Source organism: Lonchura striata, chromosome 5 (assembly GCF_050655825.1).
Source record: "Lonchura striata isolate lonStrDom1 chromosome 5, ASM5065582v1, whole genome shotgun sequence".
Lineage (NCBI taxonomy): Eukaryota > Metazoa > Chordata > Aves > Passeriformes > Estrildidae > Lonchura > Lonchura striata.
Genome location: NC_140707.1, coordinates 71,580,756 through 71,606,492, shown reverse-complemented (window position 1 = coordinate 71,606,492; position 25,737 = coordinate 71,580,756). Strand labels below are relative to the sequence as shown.

Below are 25,737 nucleotides of genomic sequence, written 5' to 3'. Positions count from 1 at the left end.
GGCCGTGTCCGGGGCTCCCACACCGGTACCGGGATTCTCACACCGGTACCGGGACTGTCAGACCCGCACCGGGACTGGCCGTGTCCGGGGCTCCCACACCGGTACCGGGACTCTCACACCGGTACCGGGACTCTCGGATCCGCATCGGGACTGGCCGTGTCCGGGGCTCCCACACCGGTACCGGGACTCTCGGTCCGGCCAGGGTCGGTCCGTGCGCATTCTCCGCCTCCGCTCCGTCCATCCCTGTGAGCGCGGGGCTGGGGGGGCCCGGGGCGGTGCCGGGGGGACCCGGGGCGGTGCCGGGGCCCCGGGGCGGTGCCGTCGGGGCGGGCGGTGCCGGTGCCGGTGCCGGGGGCGGCGGCGCAGTCGGGCGTGCGGCGGCGGCGGCGCGGGATGAACGGGACGGGCCGGGCGCACGGGAGCGACGGGGCAGCGCTGCCGGCCGGGGCTCGGCCGCTGGTCAGCGCCCTCATGTTCTCGGCCGGGCTCCTGGGCAACCTCCTGGCGCTGGGGCTGCTCCTGCGCGGCCGCCGCGGGCCCCGGCAGCGCCCGCCCGCGCTGTTCCACGTCCTGGTGCTGGCCCTGGTGGTCACCGACCTGCTGGGCACCTGCTCCGTCAGCCCCTTGGTGCTCGCTTCCTACCACCGCAACCTCACCCTCACCAGCCTGGCCCGCGGGGGGCACCTCTGCCTCTACTTCGGCTTCGCCATGAGCTTCTTCGGCCTCGCCACCATGCTCATCCTCTTCACCATGGCGCTGGAGCGCTGCCTGGCCCTGGGGCGACCCTACTTCTACGAGCGCTTCCTGAGCCCCCGCACGGGGCTGGTGGCCCTGCCGGCCATCTACACCTTCTCGGCCGCCTTCTGCTCGCTGCCGCTGGTGGGCTTCGGGCGCTACGTGCAGTACTGCCCCGGCACCTGGTGCTTCATCCAGATGCACCTGGAGGCGCAGCAGAGCGACGGGGAGGTGGCGGGGCTGAACGTCACCTTCTCGCTGCTCTACGCCACCCTGCTCCTCTTCCTCATCCTCGCCGTGCTGCTCTGCAACCTGAGCGTCATCGTGAACCTGGCCCGCATGCACCGCCGCGGGCAGAGGACACGCCGGGTGGGCAGCCCCGAGCAGCCCCGCCTGGCCACCGCCTGCGGCCGGCGCATGTTCTCCATGGCCGAGGAGATCGACCACCTCCTGCTGCTCTCCATCATGACCATCACCTTCGTCATCTGCTCGCTGCCCTTCACGGTGAGTGTCACTGGCTGGTCCCTCTTCCCCCAGCGCCCGCGTGTCTCTCCTGGTCTTTGTAAAGCTTCCCCCAGCTCCGCTGGCCACACCTCGAGGGTTGAGGTCAAAGCTTGGGAGAGCCCAGCTCAGACATGAGCTTGGTAATTTGCACATCAGCTGGGGAGCGGGGGAATCACTCCCTGTGTCCCCAGTGCCAGCAGGAGGATGGGGTGTCAGGAGCATGGAATGGCAGGAGGATGGGGTGGCAGGAGGATGGAGTGGCAGGACAGGATGGCAGGAGGATGGGGTGGCAGGAGGATGGGGTGGCAGGACAGGATGGCAGGAGGATGAAGTGGCAGGAGCGTGGAATGGCAGGATGGGGTGGCAGGAGGATGGGGTGACAGGAGGATGGGATGGCAGGAGGATGGGATGGCAGGAGGATGAAGTGGCAGGATTGGGTGGCAGGAGGATGGAATGGCAGGAGCATGGAATGGCAGGAGGATGGTCTGACAAAAGAATGGTCTGACAGCAGAAGGGGTGGCAGCAGAATGGGGTGGCAGGAAGATGGGGTGGCAGGAGGATGATTTGGCAGGAGCAGAGGTGCCCTCCCACCCCACAGAGGCTCTGAGGCCAGGCTGTGTGGCTCAGGCAGGGACAGCCGGGGGGTGTCCTGGAGAACACAGCATCACTGCGATTCCCAGGATCCAGGAATTCACGGTGGAGGTGTGAGGGATGGCAGAACAACCAACCACACTTCTAGAGGTGGGATGAAGGAGCTGCCCTGGGCTGGAGGCAGTGGATGTCCGTGCTGGGCGGGATGAGTTATCCCAGATTTCTGTGGATAGAGCTGGAGATGTGGAAGGCTGCACTCACCTCACTGTTAGAGGTTTCTGCTCCTCTGCAGCAGCACTGAGGCGCTGGCACAGAGATGGGAGATTTCTGGGAACAGAGGCCTGGCACAGCAGCCATAGCACGTGTCATCCCAAGGGACATCCCCACATCCCGTGCCCCATCCATGCACGAGGCTTCCAGCAGAAATCTGGGATCAAAACAGCCAAGTGAAGGAGTGGAGAGAGCAAGTGCCCTGCCTCTGTCTGGGCTCTCCCCTCCCAAGGGCCACTTTTCATCCCTCCAAGTGCTTTTCCACCAGGACCATTGATGGGTCCGGGTGTATGAGCCCCCCAGTGCTGGATGTCCTTGAAGAAGTGACCCCACCAAGGCTGGGAGCACACCCAGTGCTAATTTCACACTCTTGGTGTTAAATAGACTCCACCTTCCCTTCATGCTCCCTTGCTTTTCCTAAGGGAAAAGGAAATAACCACAGGATACGGCCGAGCCGGGCTTTGAGCACAAAGGAATAATGTCCAGATGTTTGTGAGCATCCCAGGAGCCTCAAAGCCCTGAGAGACTCTCCAGCTCCTGACCTTGAACCCACACACGATGGACACTCTTCCCATGTCCCAAAAACGCCCTGGGCTGGCTGCTGTGGCCAGTAGGAAGCGGAACCCCTCGGTGGGGACACGCGGGCAGGGCCCTGTGAGCGTGCTGGGGGCAGAGGGGCTGGGAAAGCGGCCCTGGCCGGGATCCCATGGGTCCTGTGGTGGCAGACGCGGCCTTATCCCGAGCCAGCTTCCCTTTTCCCATCGCCCGGCTCCCATGCGGGGCCACGCTTTGGCAGCAGCTCAAACCCAGCTGCCTCCTCGGGGTGACACTTTCTCTCCTGCCCTCAGCTGCCCAAACCCAGCTGCCTCCTCGGGGTGACACTTTCTCTCCTGCCCTCAGCTGCCCACAGCAGCCACCGCTCCTCCCAGGAGGAGCCCAGGCACACAAACCCATCGGGCCACGAATTCCTTCCCAAAACGCACCAGGGCTTGGCAGCGCTGAGCGCGGCCGTGCCAGCCCGGCGTGGTACCCAGCGGATCCCAGCAGGGGAGGGATGCTCCGGCTGCTCCAGCCCCATCCAAGCATCTCCCCAGCCCCGAGTGAGGGGGTGGCGAGTGACCCGGGTGAGTAAGGAGTGCTGAGTCACCCTGCCAGGAAGCCCCGGGGCTGGGATGAGTCGGCAGTCGCGGGAAGGACGGGCCAGGTCCAACAGCGCTCATCCTCTCCCACGGTTGTTGCTCCCGTGTGGTCTCAAGGTGGGAGCCACCACTTCCTCCAGCAGCCACGGGTTGGACTGTGGCTCTGAACGAAGTGGAGCACGGGGCTGGCTTTCATTTCAAGGTCATTTAAACCCGTGCAGTCAGCAGATTTGCTGTGCCAGCTCAAAATTGCCCCAAAAGAGCTGCCTGGGGGCCCAGGTTTGGGATTATTTCTCCCTGTGATTTCTCCCTGAGACCCCACTGCAGTGCTGTGCTCAGCCCTGGGGTCCTTCCAGAACAGGAAAGACCTGGAACTGTTGGAGCGAGTCCAGAGGAAGCACCAAATTGGTTAAAGGGATGGAGCAGCTCTGCTGTGAGTAAAAGTTGGGAGAACTGGGATTGTTCACCCTGGAAAAGAGAAGGATTTAGGGTCACCTAATTATGACCTTCCAGTACTTGAAAGGAACTATAGGGGAGATGGAGAGACTCTTTACAAAGGCCTGGAGTGACAGGATAAGGGAGAAATGGATTGAAAATTACAGAGAGGAGGTTTAGATGGGATATGAGTAAAAAATTATTTCTTGTGAGAGTGGTGAGGCCCTGATTCAGGTTTTCCAGAGAAGATGTGGCTGGAAGGGTTCCAGACCAGGTTGGATGCACCTCCTCCAAGCAGCAACTGACAGAACCAGAGCACAGAGTCTCCAGCTGTACCAAGGGAAATTTAGGTTGGATATTAGGAAGAAGATTTTACTGAAGGAGTGATAAAGTTCTGGAATGTTCTGCCCAGGAGGTGGTGGAGTCCCCATCCCTGGGTGTGTTTAACAAAGCCTGGATGTGGCGCTGGGTGCCAGGGTTGAGTTGAGCTGTTGGGGCTGGGTTGGACTCGATGATGTTGAAGGTCTCTTCCAGCCTCATAATTCCGTGAATTCTGTGGAGTCTGTGAATTCTGTGAAGTTTGTGGAGTTTGTGAATTCTGTGGAGTCTGTGAATTCTGTAAATGCCATTAATTCTGCGAATTCCGTGAAGTCTGTGAATTCTGTGAACTTTGTGAAGTCTGAATTCTGTGAATTCCGTGAATTCTGTGAATTCTGTGAATTCTGTGAATTCTGTGAATTCTGTGGAGTCTGTGAATTCCGTGGAGTCTGTGAATTCTGTGAATTCTGTGAAGTCTGTGGAGTCTGTGAATTCTATGAATTCCGTGAATTCTCTGAATTCTGTGAAGTCTGTGAATTCCGTGAAGTCTGTGAATTCTGTGGAGTCTGTGAATTCTGTGAAGTTTGTGAATTCTCTGAATTCCGTGAAGTCTGTGAATTCCGTGGAGTCTGTGAATTCTGTGGAGTCCGTGAATTCTGTGGAGTCTGTGAATTCTGTAAATTCCATGAATTCCATGAATCCCGTGGACGGGGCTTGGATGAACGCGCGCTAGCGCAATGCCGGGGCGGCGGGCGGGTGGGGGGAACGCGGAACGAGGCCGTTTCAATCATTTCAATCTCCTTTCCGACCTTGGCTCGGCAGATCCGCGCCTACGTGAACAAATTCAGCCAGGAGGAGGACGGCCACGAGCTGGACCTGCTGGCCCTGCGCTTCCTGTCCATCAACTCCATCGTGGACCCCTGGGTCTTCGCCATCCTGCGGCCGCCGGTGCTGCGCCTCATGCGCGCCGCGCTCTGCTGCCGGCTGCCGCCCGCGGCCCCGGACAGCCGGACGGTGTCGTCGGCCGTGACGAAGCCGGTGGCCCGGCCGGAGCTCTGCGGGCAGTAGATCCAGGAGAAGCCAGCCTCCCCCGACGGGTGTTGAGGGAGCTCTGCCTTCGGCCTCACCGAGAGACGCGGCCCGGCCAGGGTTGGGGTGGCTCAGGGTGTCACCTGGGATGTCACCGCGGCCTCTCGCGGGGAGGAGGTTGGAAGGGTTGGCGAGTCCCTGCGTGCTGCTGTCGCCCTCGGGGCTGGAGAAGGGCTCGCCCCCCTGCTGGGGGTGAAGTTTGGGGGGGTTTTGTTATGACCCCACGGTTGGGCAGCAGAGGTTCTTGCTGGTTCTTGCGGGTTTTGTGGGATGCAGGCAGGGCTGCGGCTCCTGGAGATGGGGCTGGCTGGCTGCACGCACCCATCTGGGCCCCCAGATCCGTAGGGATTGGGAAGGAGAGGAAGGGAGCAGTGTATCCTCAAAATGTCCCCCTTTTTTTAGGCTGGTTGCCTAAAGAAGTGCACTTTTTTAGGGGCAGGTCTGTGTGCTGATGTCTGTCTGTGCCACACCCTCGAGATTTTAGGCACTGGTGGGTCCTTGAGGGGCACCAAAGTACTAAAAAAGCCGAATTTTGGCATTTCCCTGGCGCTGTGATGGAGCAGAGCAGCCCCTCTGCAGCACCCATCCGGAAATTCCCTTTGCCCCGTGATTTCTGAAATAGCCAACAAAAGGAACAAAGAGCCTGACCAAGGAATGGTCACAGCCATGAGCTTCACCCACATCCAGGGTGCTGCTGCTGGTGGGGTTTGGGTTTGTCCTTGATTGGTGCGAATATTTATTTAAAATAACCCCCCCAAAAAATCAATAAAAGCAAAAAAACAACTGCAAAACCATCCAGGTCATCAACCCTGCCCTGCTGGGCAGCATCCTTCAACACCACTATTTTGTTTTCTGGGATTCCTCTTGCTCTTTGGGATTCCAGGATCGTTCCCACTGGGATGAGGAGCATCCAACTCCACATCCCAAGGCCACCACTGCCATTAGGAATGTTCTTGTGGCTCCCATTCGAGCAGCATCCAACACATCCAGTGGCATTTGTGCAATTCCCAGTGTGGAGTCTCATTTGGGAGCTGCAGCTCTGCTCAGGGAGCCCAAAGGTGCCGAGATTTGGGTTTTTTTCCATGGTTTGTGAGTCGAGGTGATGTGTTAAAAAAAAAAAAAAAAGTTATTATTTAAATAATAAATGTCTCTCAAAGGAGCCTGCTGAATCATGTGTGGGTTTGTGCTTGTGATGCTCCTCAGGGTAGATCTGGCTCCTGGAGGAAATGTGGGATCAAACCACGGGAATGGGGGGAGAGGGCAGCAGGAGAGGCTGGCAGGGGGAAGTGGGTGCCTCCAATTTCCTAAGAAGTGGAATTAAACTGTGTTTTACAGATGCAGAATGACATTTCTTACTGGAGCTACAGAATTCCTCCCCCCATCTCTGAGCTCTTCCCTAAAACCTGCCTATCCCACAGGCAGGGAGAGGCAGGCAAAGCTCCCACCTGTTAGCAAAACACCACCCCCAAAAATACCCACCCTAAAAAAGGCAAAATTGAGGTCACTTCTGTCAGGCAGCCAACGTCCACAGGAAGTTTCCTGGCCTCCCAAAGATGTGTGGGCAGATGTCAGGCAGGGGCTGCTCTTGCTCAAGTGAGTTTTTGGCAGCACCCTGTAGCTGAGGGGCTGTGGATTTTTAGGGATGGGATTTCCAGATGTGCCTGCCCATGGGGGTGAAGCTGGGGTGCTCCCCACACCCACAGAATGTCATTAATCCTGGTGCCAACCTTGGGAAGCCAAATTTGGCACCATCCCACCCAGCACTTGGAAGGCACAGTCGTCCCTTCCCAAATTATTCCCTCATCCGTGCACACAGCAGGAGGAAAAGCACATTCTGGGCTCAGTTTTGGGGCTCCCATCATGTCTCGGGGTGTGCTCAGCTGGAAAAGGAGCCAAAAACTTTAGGAAGAGCCTTGGGTCCTTGAGCTTTATTTATCTGGATGGTCACGACCTGGTTGCTCACGCTGGAATTTCAGGACCTAATTCTGCTCTAAGCCAGAGGGAGAGGCTGCCTGATGTGCAAAAGATAGAAAGAAAATTTTTTAAAAAATGGGAAAAATGTTGGAAATGGCAAGGAGGTCGCATCCTGCGGGGAGCATCGTGCCAAGGAATGTGATGGGCTGGGAGGAGAGCCCAGCAGGACCCGTGGCACAGCCCCAAGGCAGGATTCTCCCAGAATCCAAGGATTCTCTCCTGCCAGCCCCCAGCTCCTCTGCTGACCACTAATTAGCAGCTGCTTGGTTTTTTTGGGAGCTTTATGGCTCCTCATCAGGAAAGGCAGGGCTGGGAGAGAACCTCCCAGCATCCATCCCCTGGGATCTGCTTTTTGCTGCAGGAGAGGAACTGGCAAGTGGGCTCAGGGAAATGATTTGGATCAAATTTGAATGCCAGAATAAAAGGGAAATTACAAGGAGAGGAACCCCCTAAACCTGAGTCCCTTTGCCAGGACACATCCTGAGCTGCTGGCCAGGGATTACACCCAAGCTCTGGAATCAAAAATCTCCTCCTTTCCCTGCTTCCAAAGGAGAAAAGGGCTTTCAGCAGAGCTCTGTGAGGACGGGGAGGACTCTGAATCTCTGCATCCTGAGCCACGAGCCTGCACAAAATGCTGCTTTTATTAACGTCACTCAGGAGCCTTCGGAAAAAGCAAATTAATTTGCCTCTCGTCAGCTCCCTCAGCGTCTGCTCAGCTCAAACACAAGATGACAAAGTTTCATTTCATTGTCTGTGCCGGCCCTTAATGACTTTTTTATTCCCACACCAGAAACCTGCTCCAGGCAGGTCTTTAATCCTGCATTTCCATCTGGGAATCTGCTGCTGGAGAGTAGGGAGGGAGAAGCCATTCCTTGGAGACAACAGAGGGCATCAGCTGCCCCTCAGACTTCCCAAAATACAAAATAATGAGACTTTCCACAGTGCCTGAGGGGATGCAGGGAGTGGGGATCTTGTCCAAATTCTGCCACAGAATCATGGAATGGTTTGGGATGGAAGGGATTTAAAGCTCATCCTGTCAGAATCTGAGGTGTTGATGATTCTGAGATTGTAAAAGTCTCTGTCTGTCAGCCCCCTGCCAAAGCAGAAGCCATAATTGGTCTGTGCTGGTTTCCAGGTTGTTTATTCTGTTTATCTCTCACATGTTCTGCTGCCCTGCCCAGCTCTGTCCTGCAGGGCAGCGTGTGGGGCCCTGCCCTCAGTGGGATGTGACAAACATTAAACACCAGAAACTCCCTGGGCTGCATTTACAAGAACGTGCCAATATCTGTCACCTACGTTGGACAGTGTGTCCCCAGCCTGAACCAACAGAAAAATGCCAACACCACAGTGAGACATGGAGGGCATGAAGAAGGAGAAAAAGGACAAGGCACACCCAATTTCCTCCATCTTGTCCCCTTTGGACACCGTATCTAGAATCCTAAAATTTTACTTTTGCACCCGTGCCACACTTGATTATTACTGATATCAAACACTCAGAGCTGGTAATTCATGCTGTAAGATTGAAAACTCTTTTCCATGGCCAGAGATCACAGCCAGTGTCTCTGGGGCTCTGTCCAGGGGGGTTCCTGACCCCTGCCAGGGTCCCAGACCTGCCAGGGCAGCCAGAGGGAAGCTCTGGATTCCCACACATCCCATCCCACCCCTGCCATGGCAGGAACATTTCCACCATCCCAGTCTGTCCAAGCCCCATCCAACCTGGCCTTGGGCACTTCCAGGGATCCAGGGGCAGCCACAGCTGCTCTGGGCACCCTGTGCCACGGCCTGCCCACCCTCCCAGGGAAGAATTTCTTCCCAATATCCCATCTAACCCTGTCAGTGGGAAGCCGTTTTATTCTGGCACTTCAGCCCCTCTTAAATAATCCCTCTCCATTCCCAAATGGTGGTGATGCCACACAATGTTGTTTTTTATAAATTTGGTAGAGTAGAGAAGAAAGGAAAAGCATTTTCCTCTTGCTCCCTCCTTTTCTGGCTTGTTTGGAACACCTCCCCCACATTTCTGTGCTGTCAGCAGGGAGGAAACTCTCATTTTTGGGCTGTTGTGGCCATTTACTGGGGGCCACAAAAACCCCTCAATCCCTTTCAGAGGGATCAGGAAATGTGGGCAAAAAATTGGGAATACCCTAGAAAGGTGGGCTAGGGATGGGATGGGATGGGATGGGATGGGATGGGATGGGATGGGATGGGATGGGATGGGATGGGATGGGATGGGATGGGATGGGATGGGTGCAGTGGTGTGGCTGAGCCCACCATTCTTGCAGAGCACTTCTGGAATTTCTGCTTTGGGATGCTGGAAGCAAAGCAGAGCTGCCTTTCCAGGCCCAGAAACCCTCCCTGGGCTCCAGAGGGTGTGATCCATGTTAAATTAGATTAAATTAATTAGCCAAGGAAGTGACTTACGGGGACATGGCATGGCTGGGCTTCCCATCTGGCTCTGCAGTGATTCCAGGGCTTCCCATGACACAGGGAAAAGTCACATTTGGCTTTACCACAGCTGCCTTCTGCTTTTGGAGCTGGTTTTGCACCTCTGCATCCCCACATATTCATGTGAAACCTTTCCTCGGAGTCCTTAGCTCACCCCACAGCAGAACGATCCTGTTCTGAAAGAGGGATCAGCCTTTTCCAGGAGATTGTTTGTGGTATCCCAAATTTCATAGGATTAAAATCAGAGCCTGCTGCCCAACACAGAGACCCAAAATGGGTGATTTGTGTTCTGTCCCCTGTCATTGTGAGGGGTTATGAGACCTTGGAAGTAGCAGGGCTGGGGAGAATTACCTAAAGTGAAACCAAATATGCCTGAGAGGTCCAGAATAAACTTTTTGTAGGGGCATAAATTCCTTGTGCCACATCAGTTTTACTTGGGAATTCTGCAGTGGAATCCACAGGCTGGGATCCTTGCATCAGCCCCACCACCCTCCCAGCCAGGAATTCCCAATTCCCAACATCCCACCCATCCCTGCCCTCTGGCACTGGGAGCCATTCCCTGGGTCCTGTCCCTCCATCCCTTGTCCCCAGTCCCTCTCCAGCTCTCCTGGAGCCCCTCCAGGCCCTGGGGAGGGCTCAAAGACTCCCTGGAATCTTCTCAGTGTGAACACTCCCAGCTCTCCCAGCAGAGCCTTGAATTTTCAAGCTTTTTTTACAATATATGAGTAATAATAACAAATTTCATTCTGGCTTTTGGGTTCAGCATTACAGGGGGGTGAAGGTCTCCTAGGACTTGTCCCCAGATTACCATAAACTGTCCATTTCTCAAACCACACAGATTTATTTTAGCTGTGCTGTGGCCTCCTCACTTCGAAGGGCTGTGCCCAGACATTTTCTCCTGCAGCTCTGTTTTTCTCATCCTCTGACACAAAAACAACAGGGTGAACACCCTGCTTTAGTGCCAGGTGGCCCTGCCCATGGCAGGACTTGGAACAAGATGGGCTTTAAGGTCTTTTCCAAGCTAAATATTCCATGGTTCCATGGAGCTGCAGCCCTCCTGCTGCTCATTTTTCCTGGCAGATGGAGCGGGGTGTGCTGGGAGGGTGAGCTGGAGGATCTTGGGATGGGGTTGGACTCTGTATCCCTGAATCCCTGTATCCCTAAATCCCTGAGTCCCTGAATCCCTAAATCCCTGAGTCCCTGAATTCCCAAACCCCTGTATCCCTGTATTCCTGAATACCTGAATCCCTGAATCTCTGTATCCCTATATCCATGAATCCCTGAATCGCCGTATCCCTGAATTCCTGAATCCCTATATCCCTGTATCCCCGTATCCCCGTATCCCTGTATCCCTGTATTCCTGAATCCCTGAATTCCCAAATCCCTGAATTCCAAATCCCTGTATCCCTGAATACCTGTATCTTTGAATTCCTGAATCCCTGAGTCCCTGAATTCCTGAATCCCTGAATCCCTATATCCCTGAATTCCTGTATCCTTGTATGCCTGAATCCCTATATCACTGAATTCCTGTATCCCTGTATCCCTGAATTCCCAAATCCCTGTATCCCTGAATTCCTGAATCCCCGAATTCTTGTATCCCTGAGTCCCTGAATCCTTGTATCCCTGAATTCTTTAATCCCTGTATCCCTGTATCCCTGTATCCCCGTATCCCCGTATCCCCGTATCCCTGTATCCCTGTATCCCTGTATCCCTGTATCCCTGCTATTCCCTGCCCCATCCTTTATCCAAAACACACGCCCAGGCAGAGGCTGGAGGGAGCAGATCTCCCCAGAGTCGCCCCAATCCAGCGGGACCCTCCAAGCAGAAACCCAAACGGAAGGACCGGGAAAAACCCAGCCCGAGCTCGGGGCCGATCCACGGGCGGCTGGAAGCAGAAAGAAGGGGAAGTTCTACGAGCCTGCCCGGGACGCGGAGCTAAAAACAGCGGCCGGGATCCGCAGGGAGCGGCCGGGATCCGCAGGGAGCGGCCGGGATCCGCAGGGAGCGGCTGGGATCCGCAGGGAGGGGCCGGGATCCGCAGGGAGCGGCCGGGATCCGCAGGGAGGGGCCGGGATCCGCAGGGAGGGGCCGGGATCCGCAGGGAGCGGCCGGGATCCGCAGGGAGGGGCTGGGATCCGCAGGGAGCGGCCGGGATCCGCAGGGAGCGGCCGGGATCCGCAGGGAGGGGCTGCGATCCGCAGGGAGGGGCCGGGATCCGCAGGGAGCGGCCGGGATCCGCAGGGAGCGGCCGGGATCCGCAGGGAGGGGCCGGGATCCGCAGGGAGGGGCCGGGATCCGCAGGGAGGGGCTGCCCGCGCTCCTTCCTGCGCCCGCCCTCCCAAAAACTGCCGTCCGCTAAGGACATCCTTATGGATCATTCCCTTGAGGGAATTCACGCCCTGCTCCTGCTCTCCAGGCCGGGATCGGCCTGCCCACCTATGGATACTAATTAATGTATCTATTATAAATATAGAGCATCTATTCTAACTTATTTTTTATAGGGTATATTTATAATATAGAAGTTATATCTATTATAAATATAGAACATCTATTATAAATATAGCTTATTTTATATAGGTTATATTTATAATATATCAGTTATATCTATTATAAATATAGAACATCTATTATAAATATAGCTTATTTTATATAGGTTATGTTTATAATATAGAAGTTATATCTATTATAAATATAGAACATCTATTATAAATATAACTTATTTTATATAGGTTATGTTTATAATATAGAAGTTATATCTATTATAAATATATAACTTATATCTATTATAAATAACATATATTATAAATATATCATATATATTATAAATGTAATTATGAATTTATATCTTATCAATATATACTAATAAATATATGCTAACAATATATGTACCCACTAAATATATATATTTACAACCCACTAAAATATATATATTTATAAATATATACAAACTATATTTATAAATATATACTAACTATATAAATATATATTAACCATATACTAACTATTTATAATATATACTAACTAATATATAACTAACTAACTAAATATATAATAACTAATATATACTAACTATTATGAATATATATGTTATAAATATATACTCACTAATAAATATATGCTAACTATATACTATTTATAATATATACTAACTAATATATAACTAACGAAATATATACTAATATATACTAACTATTATGGATATATGTTATAAATATATGCTAACTAAAATAAATATATAGTAACTAAATATATGTGCATTATTAATATATAAATAATATATTATAAATATAAATCTATTGTAAATATGTAAATATAAATATATAATAAATATTATTAGTATATATTAACTAAATATATATAATTAATATATAAATAATATATATTATAAATATAACTCTATTATAAGTATATAAATACAAATATATTATCAATATATAAATATATAAATATATACTAACTTTATATAGCCACTAAATACAGTCCAGCACATCCCTCTGGCTGCCCTGGCTGCTCCAGACCCTGGCATGAAGTCACAAACACCCGTGGCTTTGATTTTAGCCTGTGGAAAAAACTGCCAAATTTATGTGAGGAATTACAGCCACAAGGGTTTGAGCAGTGTGGGAGCTGAGTTAACACAGGGTGGAAAAGTAGAATTTTGGGGGTTTTTTTTAATGGAATTCAAAGGGACAAGATGGAGGGATTTGGGCATGTCCTGACCTTCTTCTCCTTCTCCTTGCCCTCCATGCCTTGGTGTGCTGGTGACACTTTTCTGTTGGTTTAAGGCACAGACACACTGCCCAACATAAATTATAGATATTAGCACAATATTGTAAATATAGCACAGGTAGTTTTTGGTATAAAATGCAAATAGCCCTGAGGGCAGACAGAATGCCACGGCCGAGCTGCTGGCCAGAGCTCAGCAGGGCAGAGAGAGAATGTTCTAGATAAAGAAGAATAAACAGCCTTGAGAAGCTGATCCTGCACATTCAGACTCCTTTGGCTGCAGGGCTGGAAATTAGGATTTTTACACTCTTGGGGTCATCCCAGCACCCTGAGACCCATGGGCTTTTCCCAAGGTTTGGAAAAGGGGCACCTCGTGTCCCCGTTTGACAGCCTGAGGTGGGCAGTGTGCTGGGGACACTCCTGGGTGTCACCAGAGTTTCTCATGCAGGGCTGGTTTTTTTTTTTTTGAAATGGCTTTCCCTGGAATGTGCAAACATCCACATCCATCAAATCCGCAGGGAAATGCCTCCCAGCTGCTGCTCCCAAAGTGACCTAAGTCTTCCAAAGCACGAGACTAAACAGTGTCAAACTCACATCGAGCATCTGGATTTTATAGGGGCCATAAAAGCTTCGGGGCATCATGGAGTGGGGTGGATCTCTCACCATCCTGCCCCCTGTGATGAATCTGTGACCTCTCCCAAAAAAAGCCCACACTTTTGGGAAAAAACAGGACCCCAAGGGCAGCCTCGTGAGCTGAGCTCATGTGAGGAGGAGAGCAAAGGTCCTGGGGTTGCCAAGCACGTCAGGCCATAAATCTTTGTGGGGTTTTATGTGCCAGTGCTGTGGCTCTGGTTTCGTTGTGGTTCCTCCTGGGCTGCCCTGGAGACAGAAGGTGCCATTTTGTGGCTGGATTAAAAACTCTCAGAAAAACCACCTGGAAATCTCATTTTTCTGAGCAGCTGGGTTGTGAGTGAGCTTCTGCCATAGTCAAAATTCCAGCCCTCAGGTCTGGCACGTCCCATCCCTGGAAGTGTCCAAGGCCAGGTTGGACAGGGCTTGGAGCAGCCTGGGATCATGGAAGGTGTCCCTGCCATGGCAGGGGGTGGGATGGGATGAGCTTTAGGATTCCTTCCAACCCAAACCATTCTGGGATTCTACGGTTGCTCTGCCTCAGTTTCCCCTCCCTGGTGCTGGAAATGGTGTTGGGAGAACCCCCCAGAGCTCCTTGAGCACATCACCTTCCCAAAAACCCATTCCAGCACCACTCTCCTCACCACCCTCCTCCCTCTGCACGTGGAAGGTGCTGGATAAGCAGCACAGCAGTGGTTGGCAGAACTGGGGTGGATAAATCCACTATGGATGCCTTTTATTGGGACCCCACAATCCCAAACACCGCAGCAGGGACAAGGTTTTATCAATCTGCTCTTGTGGGGGCAGGAGGAAATGGTGAGGGCCAGCCCAGATGTGAAACATCAAAGCAGACAGAGTTTGGAACAGAGTTGAAAAGAAAAGTCTCTGTTTACAAGAAGCCATTCCAGGGTGGTTTGGAGCCTGTTTATCCCTGGACATTCGTGCTACCAGAGCTTTGGCCCCGCAGAGCAATGGGGTTTGTCATGGAGAGGGGATGTGGACATGAGACAACATTTATTTGTCATGAGCAGCTGCTGTTTCCTCTGCTCCAGACCTTTTCCATGCAGCTGGGGCTGGGAATTGAGCTGTGAGGCCTCACCGAGGGCCCTGCAGAGGCTGGATGGAGCCCCAGATCCATCAAGATGATCCCCAGATCCATCAGGATGAGCCCCGGATCCATCAGGATGAGTCACAGATCCATCAGGACAGATCCATCAGGATGAGCCCCAGATTCATCAGGATGGGCCCCAGATCCATCAGGATGAGCCCCAGATCCATCAGGATGAGTCACAGATCCATCAGGACAGATCCATCAGGATGGGCCCCAGATCCATCAGGATGAGTCACAGATCCATCAGGACAGATCCATCAGGATGGGCCCCAGATCCATCAGGATGAGTCACAGATCCATCAGGGTGAGCCCCAGATCCATCAGGATGAGTCACAGATTCATCAGGATGGGCCCCAGATCCATCAGGACAGATCCATCAGGATGATCCCCAGATCCATCAGGATGAGCCCCAGATCCATCAGGATGAGTCACAGATCCATCAGGACAGATCCATCAGGATGATCCCCAGATCCACCAGGATGAGCCACAGATCCATCAGGATGAGCCCCAGATCCACCAGGATGAGTCACAGATCCATCAGGACAGATCCATCAGGATGATCCCCAGATCCATCAGGATGGGCCCCAGATCCACCAGGATGAGTCCTCCCAGCAAATCTCTGCCCGGGGAAGGCAGGAGCAGCCCGTGCCCTGCCGAGGGGCTCTGCCAAGAGCTCCCTGGGGCTGCTGGAGGAAGCTGCTCATCCTCTTGGAATGGTCACGTCAGGCACCAGTTTTGGAAAGCTCTGGAGTGCTCCTGCTTCCTCCAGGGTCATCCCGGGCGTGCGGGCTCCCCTGGGGCTGTTCCCGGAATCCCTCCTGTCTGCTGCGGGACAATGACCCCGATGGGGAAGAGGAGGAGCACGGAGCCTCTGCAAACGTCCCTGTTTGCAGCTCTTCAAATAGGGATGGGGACACGGGAAAGGCGGCAGGAGAAGAGGGAAGGGGGGTAAGGGACGGGGAACAAGGGAAAGGGGAAGGGGATGGGGGAAAAGGAAGAGAAAAGGGAAAGGAAAAGGGGACAGGGACAAGGGAAAGGGAAGAGAAAAGGGGAAGGAAAAGGTGAAGAGAAAAAGGAAATAAAAAGGGGACAGGGACAAGGGAAAGGGAAGAGAAAAGGGAAAGGAAAAGGGGACAGGGACAAGGGAAAGGGAAGAGAAAAGGGAAAGGAAAAGGGGACAGGGACAAGGGAAAGGCAAAGAGAAAAGGGGAAGGAAAAGGGGACAGGGACAAAGGAAAGGCAAAGAGAAAAGGAGAAGGAAAAGGGGACAGGTTCAAGGGAAAGGTGAAGAGAAAAGGGAAAGGAAAAGGGGACAGGGACAAGGGAAAGACAAAGAGAAAAGGGAAATTAAAAGGGGACAGGGACGAGAGAAAGGCAAAGAGAAAAGGAGAAGGAAAAGGGGACAGGTTCAAGGGAAAGGTGAAGAGAAAAGGGAAAAGAAAAGGGGATGGGGACAAAGGAAAGGGAAGAGTAAAGGAAAAAGAAAAGGGGACAGGGAAAAGGGAAAGGCGAAGAGAAATGGGGAAGGAAAAGAAGACAGGTTCAAGGGAAAGGTGAAGAGAAAAGGGAAAGGAAAAGGGGACAGGGACAAGGGAAAGGTGAAGAGAAAAGGGAAATGAAAAGGGGACAGGGAAAAGGGAAAGGTGAAGAGAAATGGGAAATGAAAAGGGGACAGGGAAAAGGGAAAGTTGAAGAGAAAAGGGAAATGAAAAGGGGACAGGGAAAAGGGAAAGGTGAAGAGAAAAGGAGAAGGGGACAGGTTCAAGGGAAAGGTGAAGAGAAAAGGGAAAAGAAAAGGGGATGGGGACAAAGGAAAGGGAAGAGTAAAGGGAAAAGAAAAGGGGACAGGGATAAGGGAAAGGCGAAGAGAAAAGGGAAAGGAAAAGAAGACAGGTTCAAGGGAAAGGTGAAGAGAAAAGGGAAATGAAAAGGGGACAGGGACAAGGGAAAGGGAAGAGTAAAGGGAAAGGAAAAGAGGACAGGGAAAAGGGAAAGGCGAAGAGAAATGGGGAAGGGGAAATGGTGCAAGAGAAGGTGGAAAGGGGACAACAGGAACAGGGAACAAAGAAAAGGGGAAGGAGGTCAGGGGAATGAAAGAGAAAAGGGAAAGGGGACAAGAGAAAAGAGAAAGGAAGAGGGGGCAGAGGACAGAGCACAGGGGACAGGGGACAAGGAAAAGGGGAGGAGAATGCAAAAGGGGAAGACAAAAGAGGAAAGGGAAAAGGGGAATGAAGACAAGGGAAAAGCTTCCAGGCTCTGTCCTGGTGTGTCTGACCACTGGAGTTGCTGTGCTTGGCTGGTTCCTCAGTGTGTGGCATTTTGCCATCTTCCCTCCATTCATTACCTTTTACACTCCCCACTTTAGCAGCCAATCAGCCCGAGAAACCTCAGCATTCCCGGCAGGGTGCTGGGGAGCTGGAGGCTTGGTGCTGCCGAGGGGTTTGGGACCATAACCAGACAGCAAAAAGCAGAACCCTGACGTGCCCGAGAGGGTCCAGGGATCAAAACTGAACAGCAGAACATCCAGGGCAGGACATCTGCTGCTTCAAGCAGCTCTTTCCCTGTGGGAATCCAGGGCTTCCCTCTGGCTGCCCTGGCAGGTCTGGGACCCTGGCAGGGGTCAGGAACCCCCCTGGACAGAGCCCCCAGAGACACTGGCTGTGATCTCTGTCCATGGAAAAGAGTTTTCAATCTTACAGGATCAATTACCAGCTCTGAGGGTTTGATATCAGTAATAATTAAGTGTGGCATGGGTGCAAAAGTAAAATTTTAGGATTCTAGATGAAGGGTCCAAAGGGGACAAGCTGGAGGAAATTGGGTGTGCCTTGTCCTTTTTCTCCTCCTTCATGCCCTCCATGTCTCACTGTGGTGTTGGCATTTTTCTGTTGGTTCAGGCTGGGGACACACTGTCCAACGTAGGTGACAGATATTGGCACGTTCTTGTAAATGCAGCCCAGGGAGTTTCTGGTATTGAATGTTTGTCACATCCCACTGAGGGCAGAGCCCCACACGCTGCCCTGCAGGACAGAGCTGGGCAGGGCAGCAGAACATGTGAGAGATCAACAGAATAAACAACCTGGAAACCAGCACAGACCAATGATGGCTTCTGCTTTGGCAGCGGGGCTGACAGACAGAGACTTTTACAATCTCAGAATCATCAATAGCTCAGATTCCGACATTTCCCCTTCAGAGAGGTCTTTCCCCAAGTGGTTTTCTCAGCACTTTCCTCCTTGTTGGAGTTTCTGCTCAAAGCAGGCCAGCTCTGCACAGCATTTTCCTGCCACAGTGCCACTTCCAGCTGCTGCCAAACTGGGCTCAGCTTCAAGCAGCCAATGCTCCCACGGTGCCAAACACTTCTCCAGAGCTTCACAAGCATTAATTCCCTTAATTATTCATGGCTGGGATGAGTGTTGTGGGAATAAATCCGTATTTACAAGGTTTACAATCAGTAATTTCCCTTCGAGAGCGGGCTGGAAGGCCCAAGGGTGGCACATCCCTTCCGTGTGGGAGCACTGGAGAAAATATTGAGCACCTGACAACTTTTTGAGGGGGATCAGCTCTGCCTGGGCATTGCAGAGATGCTCTCAGGGAGATCTTCTGCCAATGCCCCCACACCTCCAGCCTGCCCACCCAAAGCCCCTGGAGCACATTCCCCACCTCCTGCCAGACACGGATTGAGCTCCAGTCACCAAACACCATCACTTTGCTACTTTTCTCTGTTTTTTTCTCTCTCCCTCTGGGGAGAGAAAATGTGTTTTCGCACATTTTTCTGAAGTCATTGTGTGTTTTTAGAAGGAAGTGCTAAGCCAGGGAGGATTTCTTCTTGAGGGCATGTTTTCTGTCAGACTTTCCTTCACATAGCAGTGCCCAGAGCATTTTTAAAATCCTATTTAATTGCCCTTTCACTCCTGCTTGGGTTTGCTGTTTCTTTCCTGAGAGTGGAAGGCTGCTGGCAGTCCACAGGGCCATAACTAACAGGGGACACTTTTGGGGTCCCCATCCTTGCAGGGAAAACCCTGTCTTAGGGGGTCACTGTGAGATCCTTGTCTTGGCATCGGGGCCCTAAACCCTAACAGGATTTAAACCCTGTTCTCCTGTGGGTGATCCCTGTCCTTGTAGGGAGTCATTGTGGGATCCTCATCCTCACAGAAGGTCTAAACCCCACTGGGAGTGTCCTTGTCCTGCTATGAGGTCGTTGTCCCTCTTTGGGGGTCTGTAGGGGATGGCAGCAGCCGAGGGGAGCTGAGTGTCTCCCACAGGGAGCCACATTCCAGGGACGACAGCCAGGATGGAAGGGGACAAGGAGCTGGCTGAAAATCCAGTTTGTGGGACATTCCCAACGCAGACCAACAGCTGCTGTGGTCTGGAAAATCCCACAGAGCCTCATGTTGGGGGTATTGGAGCAGGACAGGGCAGGCAGAGGTCACGGTGAGAGGGCAATGGCCAGGAGAGCAAGGAGGGATGAGCAAGAGCTGAGCTCTGCAGAGAATAAAGTGACCAATGTCAGCACTGCCAGCTGGAAATGAGGGCTGGGAGGGACAAAATGTCACCTTTGTCCATCTGGGCAAGAAATTCCAAGAAAAACTATCTCCTGTTACAGAATCATGGAATGGTTTGGGTTGGAAGGGACCCTAAAACTCAACCAGTTTTGCCCTTGCCATGCCCAGGGACATCTTCCACCATCCCAGGTTGGTCCAAGCCCCATCCAAACTGGCCTGGAACAATTGCAAGGATCCAGGGGCAGCCACAGCTTCTCTGGGCACCCTGTGCCAGGCTTCCCCATTCTCCCAGCCAGGAATTTCCAGTTCCCAACATCCCACCCATCCCTGCCCTCTGGCAGTGGGAGCCATTCCCTGGGTCCTGTCCCTTCATCCCTTGTCCCCAGTCCCTCTCCAGCTCTCCTGGAGCCCCTCCAGGCCCTGCAAGGGGCTCTGAGCTCTCCCTGGAGCTTCTCCTCTCCAGGGGAACATTCCCAGCTGTCCCAGCCTGGCTCCATATCCTGGATACCAAGCAGCAGGATGTTTCCTGCACCACTCAATTCTCCTGCACAGGAGGGTGGGAGCACAGAGGAGTTTGGACTGTGGTGGATCAGGGAAGATCCAGGCAGTAGGAGAGAGCAGAGCAGACTTACACAGTCCTTGCATCCGATGACTCAATCCACAACCATCCCCAAGATCTCAGAGGGATGTTGCTCAAGAAAAAAAAAATCATGGAAAGCTGAGGACGTCCAAAGGAAATGGACAACAGGAGGTTTGTGATTAAATGGCTTTAACTCATATCCTAAAGACATAGATCTACTTGGGGAGCTGGTTGGGAAGAGGAATGTGTAGGGCTGGCCCTGCTGGCTCACGTTGAAAGTCTCTTTGTAGCTTGTCTCCACCAGCAGACATGAGCTGGGATTTAGGGAACAGGTCCAAGGACACAGGAAGCCAGAACAAGCTCAGCTGGCGAAGGACCGTGGTTCCCAAAAGCCAACCCAGCCCTTTCTGAAGGGATCCCCACCCCCAAGGCACTTGGGGGCTATGCAGGGATTTATCCATGGGTGGGGAACACACCTTGTGGGGCCAAGGGATCTAGGGGATGTCCTCCCAGGGAGAAAAGCTGGGAACTGCAGCCAGCTGGCCCCTCTGACATGCCAGGACGTGAGGAATAGTTGAAGCTCTGCCATCAGGAGCCAGGGCTGGCTGGGCTGTGTTGGGAAGCCTTTCCCATTCCCTGGGAATCAGAGTGCAGACTAAAGTCAAGTCAGATAAAGTAAAATATGTGAGACCTGTCCCAGCTGGAGCAGAGTCCTTAAAACCGTGCTGCTGGCTGCGAGAAAGGAAGAGAGAAATCCCTGCTGGGGAAAAATTCCAGCTTTCTCTCTTACTCAGCCCAGGCAGCATTTTGGTGACCTGTGTGTCATCCCTGGAATCTCTGCATCCTCCGTGGCTGGGGAGGCTGGGAGGCGACGCTGGCACCTGGCAGTGCCCCGTCACCCAGAGCCCTCTCTGCTGTGGGGTGGCATCGCTGGGTCACCAAAAAGCCACAGGACTTCCCAGGCCATGAATCAGGAGGGATTTCCTCTGGCCAGGGCAGCGTTGCCCTGGGTTGACACAGCCTGAATCACATTCCCACCCTCCCGTTTCGCTCTCCATGGCTTTCTCCTGAGCTGCTTCACTCCCAGGGACAGAGATCCCTGTTTGCCACTCCCAGCAGTGGGGACAGTCCCTGCTGGGCATCCCAGTCCTGCTGGGGTGAGGGACCCACCTGCCCCAGTGCAGAAAGCTGCAGACACCAATTCCAAAGTGGGAGAAAGGACTGGGTGTCCCTCTGGATGGACAGGGAGAGGGAAGGCTCGATGCCACCCTCACCCTGGGGGTCTGCAGACACCCTGGTGTCCTTGGGGATGGTGATGGTGCCACACAGGAGGTGACCCCATTCCCAGCATCAGTGCTGGCACCTCCAAATCTTTTGGGATCAACCGCCCTGCTCCAACATCCAACAACCCAAGGCTGCAGCATCATGTCCAAGCTGGGAGCCACAGACATTCCCAACTCCTGTCTCCAACACCACTGGAAATCACGGAGTGAGGATAAACAGACAGGTTGGGTTTTGGTGGCTTTTTTATTTATGGATTCTGGGTTTTGCTGATGCCCCAGGGATGAGTGGGAGCATTGCCAGGTGGGATGCCGGGGCATAGGAAGGTCACAGCCAGCTCTATCATTAAGCCAGGACTTAAATTAAGCTCCAAAAGCACTTTGAGGGCATCCCTGGTAGGGAAGACTCCAGTGAGGAGTTTAGTCTGGCCTCGGAGCAGGAGAAGGAATGAAACAAGATCCTGCTGCACCTGGAGCCTGTGGAGCCTCACCACTGCCTCCTCCCCAGCCCGAGGGGAAGAGCAAGGGGCTGCAGGAGAGGTAAGAGACCTGGAGCTTTTGGGCTTTGTCCCTCTGGGGTCTTCAGCTGGTGTCCCTTGGGAGCCAGAGTCCCTGAGGATGGTGTGGCAGAGTTGCCAGCTCATCTTTTTCATGCTCTTCTTGAAAGGAGGAGGAAGGATGAGTGTCACCAGGGTGGGGACCCAGAAGGGGACAAGTCACTCAAACCAGTCATTCCCACCCTGGTTCTCCTCTTAGCTCACTGCCAATACCTGGAGATGGGTGTTGTCACCTACCCTCTGTGGGGGCTGTGCCCTTCTTGGGGAGTGCGTGGGGATTTGGGAGAGACAGTGGGATTCAGCAGGAGGGAAATGCAGGACCCCAGGGATGGTTCAGGAAGAGGCAGGATTTGACTCTGGACACATTCACCTGGCAAGGAATCCCACCCAGATGTTCCTGGTGCCTGCTTGGATTTACACCCAGCTCTGGCTCGGTGGGAGCGGGCTGAGGTTCCTGAGCTGGGTGTCCAAGAGTGGGTGGATGTTTCTGAGCTGGTGTTTTCCAAGGGGTGTCTGGAGTGGGGAATCTGCTCCATCCCTCTGGCACCTTGTGCCCTCCAAAAGCACACAGCCCCTTTGAATCCAAAGGTGCTAATTCCTGGGAACAAATGATCTTATCTGGATGCTGGTACCCACATCTCAGCATCCCTGGATTGACAAGGAGGATAATGCCACCTTTCCCCTATTCCAGATCCATGGGATGGGATGTCTCCAAAAGAAGCCCCACAGATCCCCTCACTGCCATTCATGGACAGATGTTGGTCATTCCTATCTCTGTCCCCTGTATCTGGGAGCTGCCCTGGGCTGGGGGATTCTGGCTGCTGCCCACAGACACTGTTCCAACTTTGCTCCTGAGAGCTTTTCCAGCTATTTTTGGGCAGCAAATGCCTTTCTAAATATTTGCCTTGGTGGTGGTGCCTGGCCCTACTCACAGCTGGGGCTCCCTGCCTGCTCCCTGCTGTGCTAAGCTGAACTCCCCCAGCTGCAGCATCCCTTGTATTTCCATATCCAGGATCCCACCTCTCCCCATGGGTCACTTCTCCCACCCATGTCCCCACAGCAGGTCCAGGATCCACAGGGAGTCACTTCAGGCCTGCAAAGCTCCACTCCCCAGCATGAGTCACTCACAAGCCCAGCTTAAGGAGACTCCAAGACTTCAAACTCAGCAGGAGCCTGAGGAGATGCTCTCCCCTCTCCTCCAGGCAGGACTGCTCATGGAGCAAGGCTGGGATAGAGACACCATGGATTTCAACCCTAAGAGCCCTGGGAACAAAGAAAAATGGCCTTAAGTTGCTCCAGAGGAGTTTAGATTGGATATCAGGGAAAATTTCTTCATGGAAAGGGTTGCCAAGCACTGGCATGAGCTGCCCATGGCAGCTGGAGGGATTTAAAAACTGTGTGCACTTACTTGGGGACATTACTAGGTGGGATTTGCAGTGCTGGAGGAATGGTTGGACTCAATGACCTTAGAGGTCTTTTCCAACTTCAATGGTTCCAGGATTCCATGATTCCCTGGCTTTTCCCTCTCTGAGGCTCCTGGATTTTACTCTTTGTGGATCCCTGTGCAGAGCGAGCTCGGGCAGCGGCCAGTGCAGAGAACGCCACCAGCTTTAGTAATAGGACCATCTGTGTTGCCAGCAAGCCAAGAAATCCCAGCTGATGGGCTCTTCCCCATCTCCCCTCCCCACTGGAGAGCCCAGCTTGCCCTGAAGGGCTGGAGCAGAGCTGGGAGCTTTCCCACCACAGCCATGCTGGGGAACCGTCCCGTGCGTTACCACGGAGCTGAATCATGGGCTTGCAGCCACTCTTTCAACACACAGGAGGGATTTGGCAATTCCAGGGGCTATTAATAGAGCCAGGCTGCTCTCCTGGGCCCCACGCCGTGCTGGAGGGGTGAGGGAGAGCAAAGCAAACTCTGAGGGAGCTGAAGGGCTGAGTTTACCTAAGGAGAGGTCGGAAAAGAACCTGTCGGGGAGCAGGAACCGAGCGCTGCCCTCTCCCCACTTATCGCTCCCCGTCTCCACGTCGGCTCCGTGAGCCAAAAGGGAACAATGGACAAAGAACAACAATGTCCCAAAGGGGACGTGCCACTCCTGCTCCCTCTATGGCCCCACGGAACCCTGGGGGCTTCTGCTTTTTGGGAACAGCAGGAAAGACACTGGGAAGGGATTACCATGGGATGATCCATGGTGGTTGCTGCTCTTCCAGCATGGACTTTGACTTCAACCATGGCCTGTGAGTCACGAGCAGTGAGGACCTGATTTTGGAATGGAGCAGGAGAGCAGAGCTGTGGGTGCAGTGCCAGGACAGGCTGGAGGTGGGAAGAGAAAATACAGACAGAAGGTGTTCTGTGAGGAGCTGCTTTGGATTGATCTTCCCAGCTCCATCCCAATCCCCATCCGGGAGGATGGAGCCAGTGGTGTCCTTGAGACCCAACTCCTGCCCACGTTGGGCATGGGGCAGAAGGGATGGACACCCTGCAAGCGACAGGTTGGGGGCTGGGGGTACTTTCCTGGGCCATTTGTATTTTTAGCACTGGAAGTGCCAGGTGGAAGAGCCACCCTATGTTGTGAGGAACCCCATCCTGCTCAGCCAGCACCCCCATCCCACATCCCAGCTCCATCCTGCACCCTCCCTTCCCCAGCTCAGCTCCTCAGCCACCTCCAACCCTGCCTTTATGGCATCAACTGCTTCCCACCCCAGCCCTGGACCAACATCTGTGTCTGTCCCCAGATTGTCCCTGCTTGGTCCCCAGCACCTCCCCACACTGCCAGCAGCAGGGCACTGTGCGGGGACACAATGCCAGTGATGGACACACCAGGCAGCTGCGGGATCCTTCTCCATCCCCTCAGGCGATGCCAGGGGAACAGGGAACACATCCAGGGCACCAGGATGGATTGCATCACCCTGGCTGTCCCCAGGGGTGGGCTGAGGTCTGGAGGAGGCTATTCCAGACACCCCCGGCAGCAGCCCAGCCTCACCCGGCAACTGCGGACAAACATTTCCCGACACAGGGCTCTGCTGGAGAGGAGCCACCAGCTGGGATGGAGGGACTGCTTCTCTCTGTCCCCTGCCAGCCTCAGGCACAGATGAGCCCAGGGGATATGAGCCAGCTCACCAGGTCTTGTCCTGCTCCACATCCTGCTGGAATCTGTGCAGGCAGATCTGTCCTTCCCGTGGCTCTGCTCCTGCCTGGCAGCATCACCCTCCTGGGGATCACGTCCTGTCCTGCCTCCTCCCTGCTGCAGCCACCTCTTCTGCCATCCTGCAGCTGTATCCCAGAGCAGAGCCTGGCCATGGAATGAGGCTCCCCAGGAGGGGCTGTGGCTGCCTATCAGTGGTCCAGGATGAGCTGGGAATTTGGAAATTCGCAGCCAATTCGGAAAATCCACATTCCAAGGGCTTGTCTCTCACCACCCTGGTCCTGCTCAAAGGGTGGAAAACCTAGAAGGAATGTCGTGACTGCTTCCAGTGTCCCACGGTTTTGAGACCGCTCCCTCTTAAAGCTTTTAAACATGGAAAATACAACAGACACTTTAAATATTTCCTCTGTCCTGTAGTGAGCACTGCTGCCAGCCTGCCTTTGTGGGATTCCTTAAGGATGGGGACAGATCAGAGAATCACAGAATATCCTGAATTGGAAGGGGCCAACAAGGAGTGCACGGAGAATTTCCTGTTGTTTTGGACAATAAATTGTTTTGCTTTCAGGACAAGCACATAATCCTTTTTTGGGTGTGTATGTGTGTATCTTTGTTTTATCTTCTGATAAACACCCCTTGAAAGGCTCCTGAAGCACATCCAAATAATCTGCTGAAATGAAGTCCCACCAGAAGACAGAGTGGTCTGGAGCTGCACTTGAT

At 53.2% G+C, this 25,737-nt stretch overlaps 1 protein-coding gene across 1 annotated transcript; it reads left to right on the top strand.

The window, feature by feature from the left end:
* Positions 1–349: 349 nt before the first annotated feature.
* Positions 350–6,240, top strand: PTGER2 (prostaglandin E receptor 2). Its single transcript, XM_021538429.3, has 2 exons — positions 350–1,239; positions 4,815–6,240. Exons 1-2 carry the CDS (start codon positions 394–396, stop codon positions 5,058–5,060), a joined length of 1,092 nt encoding a protein of 363 aa, XP_021394104.3. The 5' UTR covers positions 350–393; the 3' UTR covers positions 5,061–6,240.
* The last annotated feature ends 19,497 nt before the right edge of the window (positions 6,241–25,737 follow it).

Excerpts from the sequence above, each read along its gene's own strand:
- PTGER2 (XM_021538429.3), top strand. The coding sequence starts at position 394 with ATGAACGGGACGGGCCGGGCGCACGGGAGCGACGGGGCAGCGCTGCCG. Across the intron at positions 1,240-4,814 it reads TCTGCTCGCTGCCCTTCACG|ATCCGCGCCTACGTGAACAA; the intron begins GTGAGTGTCACT and ends TTGGCTCGGCAG.